Source organism: Megalops cyprinoides, chromosome 6 (assembly GCF_013368585.1).
Source record: "Megalops cyprinoides isolate fMegCyp1 chromosome 6, fMegCyp1.pri, whole genome shotgun sequence".
Taxonomy (NCBI): Eukaryota; Metazoa; Chordata; class Actinopteri; order Elopiformes; family Megalopidae; genus Megalops; species Megalops cyprinoides.
Genome location: NC_050588.1, coordinates 30,332,129 through 30,345,973, shown reverse-complemented (window position 1 = coordinate 30,345,973; position 13,845 = coordinate 30,332,129). Strand labels below are relative to the sequence as shown.

The 13,845-nt window shown below is 37.4% G+C and overlaps 2 protein-coding genes across 2 annotated transcripts; one reads left to right on the top strand and one right to left on the bottom strand.

The window, feature by feature from the left end:
* Positions 1–597: 597 nt before the first annotated feature.
* Positions 598–6,005, bottom strand: zgc:171566. The gene is made up of 9 exons (XM_036531868.1): positions 5,700–6,005; positions 4,472–4,586; positions 4,308–4,358; positions 4,074–4,158; positions 2,766–2,904; positions 2,096–2,202; positions 1,313–1,403; positions 845–982; positions 598–743 (listed from the first exon to the last, which is right to left on the bottom strand). The coding sequence occupies exons 1-9, from the start codon at positions 5,800–5,802 to the stop codon at positions 622–624; spliced, it is 951 nt and encodes a 316-aa protein (XP_036387761.1). The 5' UTR covers positions 5,803–6,005; the 3' UTR covers positions 598–621.
* A 1,942-nt stretch (positions 6,006–7,947) lies between these two features.
* On the top strand, positions 7,948–11,842 carry lsm3 (LSM3 homolog, U6 small nuclear RNA and mRNA degradation associated). The gene is made up of 4 exons (XM_036532117.1): positions 7,948–8,194; positions 9,225–9,335; positions 10,420–10,515; positions 11,259–11,842. The coding sequence occupies exons 1-4, from the start codon at positions 8,174–8,176 to the stop codon at positions 11,337–11,339; spliced, it is 309 nt and encodes a 102-aa protein (XP_036388010.1). The 5' UTR covers positions 7,948–8,173; the 3' UTR covers positions 11,340–11,842.
* The last annotated feature ends 2,003 nt before the right edge of the window (positions 11,843–13,845 follow it).

Sequence of the window (13,845 nt, the reverse complement as noted above, 5' to 3'; positions counted from 1 at the left end):
CCTACATTACTGTGTTGTCATATTTTTTACCAGTAGGATTCTTTTTTAAATAATTGTGCATGTTTGCCTGTGCTTGTAACTACTTAATCGCATTTTGCCTATTTTTTTCCTTTTAAAGTTTGAGATCTATGTAATGAATTGATTGACATGTTTACATTCCAGAATATACTATACCGTATATATATGTTGATGGAATCAATCCTCTCATTACAGCTATGAAATTACATCTCAATACATGACATTAATAACTGAAACATTACACGCATTTCTGTACAAGATTACAGAAATATGTTTTGATGGAGATAACACTTTCCATTTTTAAACAAGCAAAGTTCATGCATCCAATACAAATATAATTTCCATAATATTTTCCAAGTGGTTTCTAACACAACAGTTCAGTGCCATTCCAGGCTTATTAAAATGAATGTTTAAAAATAACCTGACAGTCTTCAGTCTAATACAAATGAAACAATAATGAAAGCACTGGTTTAAAATTAAAATCAAACACTAATTTAAGTCAAGCAGTCTGACTGTACCACATTATTATTTTGTATTGCTGAAATAAACACAGATGTAAACCTTCAGTGAGTTTCACACTTTAACATTTAATGCCTTACAGATTCAATTGAAGTAATAATTCTGCATAAATATACTGCCAAGACCTTTGAAAACTGGCGAATAGTTGTAGATAAGGGCTTTCTCCTCTTCACTGGGGCTGGGGAAGCGGTGTTGGTTTTTCATGGCTAACAAAGAAAACAACATGCAAAGGATATTAGGCCAGAATGTGTTATAAGACCTTTTGTCCTGTGGAATCTAGCTGTCTGTAGATATTAATATGACTTACCCTCAGAGACAAAGAAGCTGGCAGTGTAGAAGGAAGCTCTGATGGAAGAAGGAGTGTGTACCATTCCTGGCTTGTCTATCCACTCAAAGGGACTCTTCTCTGGGTGCCACTGAACAGCATAGAAGGGGTAGCGATAAGCTGGAGGAAAACATTATCACAGTTAGCCAGGATAAATTTCATTCTCTCACCGACATACCCATTATGTAGCCTAGTAATTCATCATAAAGAGTACTGATGCACCTTACTTATGAGGTGAACAGGTCTAAAAGAACAACTCTAACCACTATTTGAAACTGCAGCCTATTGTGTTTGCAGCTGGTGGAGGCCTGGTGTACATTTATGAGTTGAATGCCTTACATATTTGCTGACAATTAGATCTGCATTTGACTGCCAAACAGATCTTGTGACAGACAGGACAAACCTTCCCACATGATTTTTTTTGTCACACTCAAGATGCAATTCACATACCTTCCATAGTGGAAATAAATTCTTTTTTCCCATCTGTGTTGGTAGAAAGAACCTTGTAAAATCTTTTTAGCTTCACATTTCGGGTGAAATTCTGAAAGTCAAGGTTCAAATCTGGGGTTAATCAACAGTTTTAATACTTTGATACTGAGAGTAAGTTATTCAGTAGATGCGAGTTTCCAGACAACTTGAATGTATCTATTGGTGAAGGCAGAGGCTTGCTGTTTGACATGGGTATGGGGAGCTTAACCTTTAACTTGGAATCCAGGATCACACTTAACCATTTGGACGAGATCGCTCACCCCCATTTGGACATCACACACAAGTGAAAAAAGGTGGTGATGGGGCAGGTGAGATTTAAATCCTAGGTTAATAGTAGGTTATACTGGTTTGCTACATTTGGTTATTTGCAATTGGATTGTCTGAAAGCCCTTTGCTGGGAACAGCTTTGTGAATAAACATTAGACAATGAGGCACAGTTCGACACAGCTCTTGTTTTGCTGGACCATTTAAATTCAAGGTTCAAATTCTATTCACAGTGCAGTCAGGATGGTGCCGAGAAGTCACAGAGCCATCTCTATGGAACTTTGTTGCCATGAACAGTGCAACACACACAAAATGCCATCTGAAAAGGATCAGTGTTCGGTGTAAAGACAGATTTGTTTAGGGATAAATTTTTTAGATTTCTGTAAGTAAAAAGAATGAGATAAATATGGTTTAAACTGAAATGTTAAATCACTTATTTTGTGGGTCATAACTGTTGCAGCGAATAAAATGCCTGCTTACCTGCAGGGTGATGCTCCAGCTGTGGAAGTTGGATGTGATATTTTCCTCAGCCAGGGACTGCAGCAGGTCCTTTGGGAAACTCCTGAACATGCGACTGTTCTGCACAGCTGCACAGAGACAAAAGAAAAATCCATTTGTGCAGAATCATAGCTACCGTGGATGCTTTCTTGCTTTTTATCCTTTCAAGTGAACTGAAAAAATGCTTTGGTCATGCCATATTATGTTTTCAATCACTTGTTTTATTTCATACTTTGTGGACAAGAGTCATTAAATGGGAATAAAATTCACAGCATAACTGGAGCATTACTGACAGTGATGTGTATGTGTGTAGACTTTAATGCAGGCTCCCGAAAGTTAAGATGGAATCTCAAACATTCACAAACAGAAATGACCACAAACACAAAATCCATCAGAGGACGAAATAAGCAAGAATGTAAGGAATGCTCTTTTCATCTCATATTGGAGTAGAGTAAAACAAACAGATCATGCCGCAGGCTTATTGTTCAAAGTTTTCAGAGCTGAAGCAAGTGTACACACCTACACTCCCTGCTGCTGTAGACTGACTGAGAATTTAAATCTTTAAAAGCCATTACTCTTCCCCCCATCCCTGTGGTGGAGAAATCATGCTGAGTCAGGAGCTGAAAGGGAAAAGAAACTGTTGAATCCTAACCTGGTGTGAAGGTGAGGGGAAGAGCCACAGCCTTGGTGTCTGTCAGGGTGAGAAGGTTTTTGCTGCTGGTAAGAACCGTCAACTGCTGGAATCCCTGGCAGGTGCCCCATATTGGGAAATAATCTGCTGCATCATTGGCCTGTGTAGGCAAAAAAAAAAAAAAAGGAATAGAGATTTTAGGATCAAACTGGATATGAGGAACAATAAGCAGTTCATATTTACATTACAGTCTTCTTTCATAGTGAGACAGTAGTGGTTTATTTGAAGAGTTGTGTAATCATCAAAATATAATTAGCAAACAATTGAGCCCAAACAACTTCGACAGTTACATGTCCAACAGGCCTTAGCTCTGATATGATGCAAAACAAACAAAACTTGCATATGTTTATTACTTCTTTGAGGCACTGTGTCACAGGCTTTCAACAGATTGGTTGCTACTTAGCCAGCTATGCCATTGTGTGTTTGTTATTGCGTAAAACCACATTACTGTGCAGTTGATGTTGTTATGAAAGGAATGTGATTTGTACTCTTCATCAGCTGACATATAAAGGAGTGTAATGTGCAATTTGTCTTATTGTGTTTATAAAACATTACTTTAGTGTAACATTAGCAAATTGTTGGCATTTTGTCTAATTTTGAGGAACACAACAGATATAAAGTCGCTATTAAGACAGCAATATTCTTATCACCAGAAGTACAGACAGAAGCAGTTTCATTGTAACATGTGTACATATTATAGCCAAGCTACATAAGTATACAATAGATGTATTTCAGTTTCTGAGATATCAAGTTAGACAGTAAAACAAAGTAGTTAAGAAAATGACCTACAGCAAGCTATCCAGACAGCCAGCACACTTACAGCAATGTGTTATACAGCTGATTAATACAAGAATACGCAAAGAGTAACTATTGATTACTTGTTTTGATGAATAATTGACTAGACTAGCTAGCTAGAACCTTTAATATGCTAGCAAGTATAGTAATTTGCTTGCTGCAAACATCTCATTTGTAGAACTTGTGTCTAGGAATGCTATGTCTGTCATTAACATCACACTTTCAAAGGGTATTATACTCTCTACAGCAGAACAAATGCATGAAGTAGATACACAATAATAAAAAATAAAATAATAAAAATACACAAAACAGTACATATTTCCCTGGAGAATTGCTCACAGCATGCACATGGAAAGTACCTGACTGCATAAAACTAATCTTGGAAAGTTTTTTTTCCAGATCATATTCTCTTACCTTCACCTGTAATCTCTCCTTCTATTATCAAAACTTCTGTGAAGGAAAATATTACAATACCTTTATTGCCAGATCATAGAATATCTTGGACAATCTGCTGTACTGTGATTTCTGTAGATCAACATCACCCCCTGGAAGCAGCAGCCTGAAACATCAATAAACAAATTCATCCAAATTTCTTAAAATATCTTTCACAAAGATGCTGGTTTCGCACACACACACACACACACCCACACACACACACACACACACACATAAATCATGATAAATTCACATATACGTCAAAAAACATACCCGTTTATGGAGTTGAAGAGCTTGACATACTCCTCATTTGTGCGGTTTATTCTGACAACAGAAGGAATGAGAATGTAGATGTCAGCTGGTTTCAGTTTAAGCATATCTACTTAAATAAGGTACATTCCATCAACAATAAGATAAATTCCATCAAAAGAGCTTACCTGATTGGCACAACCCTGGCCCCAGCTGATTCCAGGTACTTCACATATGAGGCGGCAATATAGGAGGATCCTTGTGCGTGTGGGTCTCCCAAAATATTCTCCTGGGCCAAAACCCCTATTGTGTAATAGCCCAATGAATGAGATATCAACAGTGTCCCCAGTCTGGGTATGAGCCACACTTTGAAACAGAACCTGCATTTTTAGTTTGAACTCAATGACATCTATCAATTTACTGAACTAATATAAATATGGAACTAAACAGAAACATTTAGCAAAAGGCATTAAATCCTTGTCTATGCCACAAATGTGGATCTGTTAAGCAAACGTCCCACACCAGGGCTATGACTTTATATTTTAGTCTTTTCAAGGCCTCCAGTGTTAGTCCTCTGTAATAAAGCAGCACAGGAAGCTGTTTCATACTCACAATATCTTTGTGGGGGAAAAGACAAACCTTTTACTCCCTTTTTAGTTAAAAATGTACCCTTAGAAACTATTATAATTACAGAGTGAATGAGAGTGATATTAAAAAATTAATTGCTGCAAAGAACTCTGCTAAAGCACCCAAATCATATTTACGACAATCAGACTAAATAAAACACCACACTAAATAAACTTCCCCATTTCATGTTAAATTATATTTTTGTTGTATCTAAAGAACTGATGCTAATATTACATGTTACATTCAAAACGTAGGCAAAATGCACAAAACAATGACTACTGTACATAGCTGTTCCAGAATGTTCGAGAGTCTGCTTATTATTGGTTCACAAATAAAATAACGTAGCATGTCCAGGATAACATGTAAGTGCTAGCACTGGATGAAGAATTGATGTTGACGTAGCTAATCTAATTACACACCAAATGCCTATAAACCATGGCGCACATTAATTCATAAGCACATATATGTCCGTGGAATGTTATGTAACGTCCATTTAAAATGACATACGTCTAATAGACAATTTATTAGGCCTATATCAGAATTTTGCGGAGTACCCAGGTAGATACGTTCAGCCTGATAATATGAAAGGGTGGAAGGAATACATGCTATAAATAAATGAGGGCACGTGCAGTAATGCCTCCAAATGAGTAACGTTAACTGTCATCATCTTAACTTTGATTTAAAAAAAATGTTCAGATGGAATACGACAAGTGGGTGTGGAGAAAATAAAGCATTGAACTCCTACGGTCTGAGAAAAATAGACAGTAGCCTATCATAAAATAGCCTTACCGATTATTGGTCTGTAATTCGAACGAAGGTTGGATTCCGCTGAAACAGGCACACTGCAGTGAAACGCGGCGAGCACCGCAAAAACAACGGCCAGGGAACACATTCACGTCGTTTTTCAAACTGACAATAAAACAGAAATGACAAGCACTCGGTTGATGACAGTAGGGATGCGTCTGCTGGTGATAGTAACGATTATGTGTAAAAATAAAATGGGTAAAAATGGGCAATTATTTTCCTTGTTCCTTCCCTCGTCTTCACTTGCGTTACAGCAGAAGAGATGCCCAGAACACTATCAGCTTAGCCAAAAAGTCCTCCAGCTATACGTCAAAATTTGGCGTGACTACGAAATTCTGGGACATCAAGAATGTGCAGGACGTCATACAAATGTATTTTCTTAAAATAAAAGAAAATTCCTAAAGCTTGTCTACAAGTGAATTTAAATCGCTAATCATATCTGAGAAAGTAAAACACAAAACGACTATGTATCTATTATATATCTTTTTATATTTTTTTATTATATATCCTTTTATATATCTTTTATATGTTTTGAAATTAAATGGAAAAAAAATCAATAAATATGAATTACTTTTTAGAAGTAAGAAGAAATATTTTAAGAATGGAAAAGATGAGGCAACACTGTGAATGGATTAATGGTTTATTTCTAACTATTTGTTTATGGGGAGTGTCTTAATATCAGTCAAACAAGTTTTATTTTCATACAGCTCACCTCACTTCAAAATATTACATACAGTTAAGAACAAATAGCAAATACAACTGCAAGGCAAAGCTAAAACATTTGCATGCAGCCACAATTATTAATCAAGTATTTCAAGTGTACCAAATGGTAAGTGGTAACCATGTCATTAGATTATTGAATTATTGAATAAATTATGAATAAAAATTTGTTTCAATAATGAAACTTGCTGTTTGAATCACCATTCCAAATGGTAGTGTCTCCTGGGGCATGGCATGGTGTATGAGGTCTTAGCTGTCCCCGTTGTGACTTGTACCTTCACCGTCGCCACTGAAAGGATTCAGATCTCAAAATGAGCCTTGAAAAGGTGGTAGGATGTGACCAAAAAATTACAACACTTACATATTATTGGCAAGAATTTACAGGGCACCCAGCAACAAAGAACTCATCCACCTGGTGCTATGAGTATCACATTTGAGGATGACCACACTTACAGCAGCTACACTGTAGTTATATTCCCTTTTTTCATTACCCATATCCTTTTGTTCTATATACAGGATTTATGAATCAGAGCTACACTGTAATCTTTTTATTAATACTGGCCATATGAATGCACTGATGTGGGATGAGGGCTGATGTTTCTTTTTTGCATTGTCACAGTATTTCGGGCCTTGCAGTCGACTACACTGCCAAGTGTGGCATTGAAGCAACCAATGGTAAATACTTTTTAGCCTTATCTCTTGGTTTCATCAGAATGAGTAGAATGTTGATAGGATGTGTCAGCTGATGAGTATGTGAAACTGTCTGTAAGGTTTTCTGATTTTCTCTTCCCTGTAAAAGCATAATAAAAATCATAGTGTGTTTTCTATCCACTGAGTATTTGCAATGAATTTAAAACTTGCACCACCCTTTCAGTTTGTTCTCTCTGATCTGAAGACCAGCATGTATTTCATTTTTATCAGCAATGCTGATGCCTCCATCCCGAAGGCATGCATGGATTTCATTCCTTATCTTTTTATTGTGTTTGTAGACTTTTGTGAATACCAGAATGTTGCATTAGTTCGGTAAACAAGTTCAAAGTGACCTACATAGTTTTTAACATGCAATTCATTTATACTGATGGATATTTAATGAGGCAGTTAAGGGTTAGTACCTTGCCTGAAGGTACAACAGCAATCCCTCACCTGTGAATCAAATCAGAACCTTTAACTTTCCTTAAATGCCTACACAAAGCTAACTATGCATTAATGTATGTTACAGTATATACAAATCTAACATAATCACATAATAAAAATGTTGTAAGTCATGACATTAGACTCTGCTATTAAAGTTGTGGTTTCAGTTTTACATCTAATCTTGTTTTGTTTTGGGGAAATATGTACATGGATATCCTCTAAAACATGACAGAAAAACAGAGAGATGGACTTAAAAATGACTGGTCGGCGAGGTTTTGTGCCACACCAATCAGTCTAATGTGACGATACTGAAATTCCTTCAGGATGAGTACCTCCGTTACTACTTCCGATTCAGTGTTAAGAAACCCGGAAGCGGAAACTCGAACTCTACAGGAAATAGTTCGTTTTTGTGTCCCGCAAAGTTGTAAATATCGGTTGTTTTCACTAATAGTCGATCTGTAAAACTTAGTATTTATTCTGCTACTGCAAGACAAAGACAGAAGTATATGGGCTAAATAACTGGTAATTATTAAGTGTATCTTTGCTACAGTTGGCACAAGTCAAACTCTCCCGCTAATTATTTGACGTGTGGGAAACTTGGAAAAATGGCGGATGAAGTTGATCAGGTTGGTGTATTTTCTTCTTTTAAACCATGCTGTTTTTATTCTTATAGCTACACAGCTAGGTGTATAATCAGTGATTTGTTTGGATATTAAGTTACTAAGTAACACGTAAATTTTCCATTGCATTAATCTATTTTCTGAATTTATGAAGAGAAATGAAAGCGTGCGGCATGCCGGTTGTCTGCTGACCAAAACGTCGCATAGACGTTGCATCTGAACTAGCTGGCAAGCTAACGTGTTTTTTAAAATTGCGTATCTGAGAAAGATAGCCTAAGTTAGCTCGTTATAAATGACAAAGCAAATCAAAGCTAACTCCGAATGTTGAGTCTGGGAAGTGGTTTGACGGAGAGCTAACGATGAATACTTCGTATATTACAAATTTAGGTAAATGGGTACATCACCATGCAGCCAATGACCATTAATTTCCTAAGCTAAAGGTGCTTTGGTTTTGCCAGCTAAATAGCTGCTGTGGGTCTGAACGAAGTAACACAAATTAAACACAGCACCTACACTGCCTGAATGCAACAAGCAGCCTCGTAGTTTCCCGTGCAGTAATACATATAGGGACAATCAGTGGCGTGGGAAAATAAGAGAACGTGATTATCAAGAAATATTACACAACCTGTAAAATATATTGTGCTCAAATGTGTGAGCGACAAATAAATTTTGTCGAAATATTATGGGTTATAAAACTCTTAATTTTCACCCCCAAAAGTCCATGTTAGGGTCCCTCCCTATAACATCACCATGACTTTGCTTAACCCTCTCAGATTTCATGATTTACGGGTAGCTTCTTTTCACAGTTACAGAGATTGTGATATGAACAGGTGATATTAGATTTGCATTAGATTTTGGCGCACCAAACAACAACACTTACTATGGAGATCCCGACAAAGATTATTGGAAAACTTAATATCTCTACAAATACAACTAATACCACACCAAAACAATTGCATATCTCGTTACACATGTGAGCCATGTGAATTGAATAACTGGTGCCACACTTTTTTAATAATTGTGTTTTCTGTCACAGCAACAGACAACCAACACTGTGGAGGAGCCACTCGACCTTATCCGACTCAGTTTGGATGAGCGAATCTACGTCAAGATGAGGAATGACAGAGAGCTCAGGGGCAGATTACATGTAAGACAAACCAGCACTGTTATTGTTTTAAGGTTACTAACATCATACCTTAGTAATTACTAAACGCTGCCTGTGCCATGCAATTTCACCATCGCATAATAGAACAATAAAATATTTGTAATCTCCTCCTGTCCTCCTTAAAATAAAACCAGACAATATGTATTAAATCCCAGATGCAAAATTCCTGTTGTAACTGCTTTATCAAGTCAGGATCATATTGATTGTACTGCTGCTAATCGATACAAGAACGCTCTGATTGGAGTGCATACCTCTGATCCACTGCCTCTGCACTCTATATCACACATACTTAAATGAGATGCTGCTCCACTGACTGGCTTTCAGAGATTTAAACTTGACAGAAAATTTTATCTACAATTCTCCAATTTTCCCCCCCAAACAGTCTTAATACCATCAGAGATTATTGTTTTATGTCTTCATAAAGTAGCCCAAAGAGAATAACCCAAAGTTTGGATGCACATTGTAATAAAAATGGATGTTAAAAAATGACAGGTAAACTTGACAATCTAGCTGAAACAAATTCAGGCAAGCATTGCCTGTTCAAGCAGTTTCCTGCAGGGAGGTTCAAAATATACAGTGTTAAAACATGGCAATCATATTTCTGCAGCCACATTTCAAAGTAAGCGTTGAGCCCTGCATATGCAAATCTGTCAGCTCTTTGAAGGCACTGTAGACGAATTGTTTATTTCGGATGACCCAGTATGAACATTATTGGACTGAAGACTGTCATATCAAGAAACATCTGGAGTAATTATTAATTTGCATTAATACAAAACCTGTCAAGTCGTGGCAAATGAAAAGCATCTTGCATAAACATTGAAATGGGGGTTATTTGAAGGAAGTATACTTACTTCAGCTAGGTGTCGTTGTAGTACTTAGGTCTGATATCTGTAAGTAATTCAGGTCACATATACAACATTCACTTTTTCATTGTCTCATTCATCCATGTCATTGTACAGATAACAATACAAATTTTTCCTCTTGAATCATGAATGCAGAAATGTATACTTCTAAGGATGTAGATGAGTGCACAGAGCAACCCCATAGTAATTGCGTTTTGTCTTAGGCATATGACCAGCATCTAAATATGATCCTGGGAGATGTGGAGGAAACGGTGACCACTGTGGAGATTGATGAGGAGACTTATGAAGAGATTTATAAGGTATGGAAAGTTTATTATATTTATTTAGGCATTGTCACTTAAATATGTGTTAAAAGCCTTGGCTCTGCTGAACATGATACACAAGTCTTATTGTGTAATGGCGAGTATTGTAGACACAAGCCATCGCAATATATTCGAACAATCATTGCGTGTTATCAAACAACCACTCTTCAAAGATAGGAAAAAAAACTTGTGCAGTAAGAACATTTTGCAGCATGTAGCCTTAATACACATAGGTAAGGAAGTGTGTGGGAGCAAAGTGATGATGTTAGTAATTAACATTAATTTTACAGGGTGACTGAACAACTCAGTGTAAAATTTTGGAGGCACAAATGTGAAAAGGATATTCATTTGACAGCGTATTGCTTGTTTACTGTTAAATTTATTATTTGCTCAATAACGATGATTAGGTGAGTTTTTATAATTATTTTGACCCGCTGTCTAGTATCAATGCCCAGTTATCATTTCCTCCACCTGTCTTTACACATGCTGATTTAGCTTTTACGCAAACTGATTTTTTTTTTATCTCAGGGGCAGAGTTGTAACAGAACATCAGATTAGTACAAATATATAAACCCGTGAAAAAGGACTATGTGTGCTGCATGGAAAGTTTGCTATATGCTGGTGAAACAAATGGCCATAAACCCATGGACATACTTTTTCATTGTAACAAGAGCCTTGATACCCTGTGCAGTACAGTCAGAGGATGATGTCGTGAAAAGGTGTTTTCTTTTGTCTTGCAGTCCACGAAGAGAAACATTCCAATGCTATTTGTTCGGGGAGATGGTGTTGTCCTTGTGGCCCCTCCACTGAGGGTTGGCTAGTTTCTGGTGCTCTTGCTGAGAGTATACTTGACTTTACGCCTTTTGAATCAAGAGGCATTTTGCTTTGGACTGTAACTTAACTGAAGGGGATTGCAAAACATTTTGTTATATGGTGTTTTCGATGTGTTTGACAAACCACATTTTAAGACATGAGCAGAGAAAAAACTAGGTTTACTGTAAAATCTTCCTTTAGGAATTGTTGTAAGCGTTTCAGTTAGTCAGTTATTTGACGTTTTCATGTGATTGTTTTATTCCATTTTATTTTATAATTCTTGGAATTGTGGAGAACAGCAACATCCCCCAGTCACAATAAAGGAAAAAAGTAAAACCAGAAAAAAGTTGTGAATTATTCTGTCGGACAGTAGTATTCCCAGAAATACTGTACATTTATCACTGTAAAAGGTTTATTGAAACCCCATTCCCCCACCCCCCTTTACGTTGTCAATATTAAGGATGTGCTATGTTTGTATTTATTTTTACTTTAAAAGATGTGTCATGTCCAAGGCCCACCTCTGCTGCCAAATTTTCATACATACATATATGTGCCTCGGAAAGCTCTGAACAAAGACGAGTCTACCTGCATTTCTGTTGTAATTGAGCATTCCTGACCAATCTTTATTCTGTGTATTAAAATGGATAAAAGGCAGAAGGTGTGTGTGTGTGTGGCTGTGTGTGTGGCTGTGTGTGTGGCTGTGGGTGTGGGTGTGGGTGTGGGTGTGGGTGTGGAGGGGGGATTTTAAATTGGGATGGAATATGTGACCATAACCAGTGCAAAGTGCAATTTTTGTGATCGGCTCATCTTGCAGAAGGACCATGGCCATTTTGCATGTAACTGTGGCAGTCATGTCCTGTCTCCTTGGGGGTGATGCCGCTGTCTGTTATAGATGCTCTGAGCTCTGCTGTATTCTGTCCACTGAACCACCAATGTAACATCAGCTGATCAATAGGAGTCCATGTAATTTATCCCAGTCTTGCAGCACCGGAGTCTTCAAAGTGAGGATCAAACCTACCACCAAACTGCACACTGCAACCCCCAAAAAGGCACATTTCACTTTGTAGAAGACCGGATTCGTAGCATGATTACAAGTCAAACTGTTGTCTTGACTCTTGGGAGGGAAATCATCATGCAACACACATGCTCTGTCACACTTGAAGACATTCCCAAGTGCCAAGTTTCTAGCGCCTTTGCAGTGATATTTTCCATGGTCATGTGACTATAAGTAAAGGGGCTGCTTGTTGGGCCATGTCACTGTGATTTATCTAATGAGCTTCATGAATCTTTTTTTTAATCAAGTCATTCCAATGTGTATTCACATAATGAAAGCACTTTTCCAACAGTGATTTATTACTTGCTGAAATTGGTAGTGCTGTATCTAATAGGCACATATGGTTTTCACTTGGAGTAGAAAGTTAGTTTTCATTTTTAAAGGTGTTGCAGTGTGTAATGGTGTCAAAATAGTAAAGGGCTACATATTGAAATGGTAGGGAAATGATGCTTTTTATTCAAAGTGAACAAAGGTTAATTTGTGAAATGTATTTATACACTGCTTTAATATTGATCTTATTTTTTTTTTTTTTTAATCCACTCAGGTTTTTTTTTTTTTTTTTAATTTATTACTAAATTCTGTTTGACAGGCTGTGTGCTTCCTTATTTGTGCATATGAGTCAGATGGGAGTATTTGGAATCACCAGGAGATGGCGATATTGGTTTACCATTTGTGCACCAAATGTTGTCTTTGTTTTCAAGCAGTACTGATCTGAGAAAAAGACCATAGTGTATGAATTCTTTGTAGAATCTGCAAGATCATGTTGATGAACCTAGTATTTGTAGTACGTATTTTTATAGGAATGTTTGTTTCTTTGTTAAAGTGCATGGGTGTATGATTGTAAGAGGGGTGCAAATATGCACACTAGTGTGTCGGTCAGAGAGAAATGCTCGCCTGAAAGACTGCTCGGTCATGAAGAAATTTGGCGGCATACCCTAAATATAGAAGGTCATTGGTTTAACCTGTTTATTGATCCCCATTGTCTTTGCCTTGGAATGCTGCCAGACGAGGTCCAGAGACATGATCTAGTGTGTTTCCAGCTGTCGTGGTTGCACTTTTCTCTCATTGGTTCTCACAGGGATTTAAGTGACTGTGATGCTCAATTGGTAACTTTAGTTCTTTCATTAAACCATCCTTTGACGCTGTCAGCATGTTGACAAGAGTCATTATCCAGTGATTCTTCGCCTTCAGAGGTCCTCATCTGTGTAGTGCTATGCAGTCAGTTTGCTGTTAGTTACTATAAGTGGCTCTGTTTTGACTAGATTCTCCTGCCCAGGCCATGACGCTTTCTTGTGTCCATTGGTCATTCAGGAGTGCACAACACTTAGAAGAGTGTCATTGACACTCTTGCTGGCCTCTGTCAGAGTGGTTTACGCAAAACCCTCAGGAGGGCTTGGTTGTGTTCCTCTTGAGTCCACCAAAGGTGCACCATTGTGTGGTCTGCGCATGACCACTCTGTA

Coding starts and splice junctions, on each gene's coding strand:
- zgc:171566 (XM_036531868.1), bottom strand. CDS start 5,802: ATGTGTTCCCTGGCCGTTGTTTTTGCGGTGCTCGCCGCGTTTCACTGC. Junction 1,404..2,095: donor GCTGGAGCATCACCCTGCAG/GTAAGCAGGCAT, acceptor CTTGACTTTCAG/AATTTCACCCGAAATGTGAA. Junction 983..1,312: donor ATTTATTTCCACTATGGAAG/GTATGTGAATTG, acceptor GTTTTCCTCCAG/CTTATCGCTACCCCTTCTAT.
- lsm3 (XM_036532117.1), top strand. CDS start 8,174: ATGGCGGATGAAGTTGATCAG. Junction 8,195..9,224: donor TGGCGGATGAAGTTGATCAG/GTTGGTGTATTT, acceptor TTTCTGTCACAG/CAACAGACAACCAACACTGT. Junction 10,516..11,258: donor CTTATGAAGAGATTTATAAG/GTATGGAAAGTT, acceptor TTTGTCTTGCAG/TCCACGAAGAGAAACATTCC.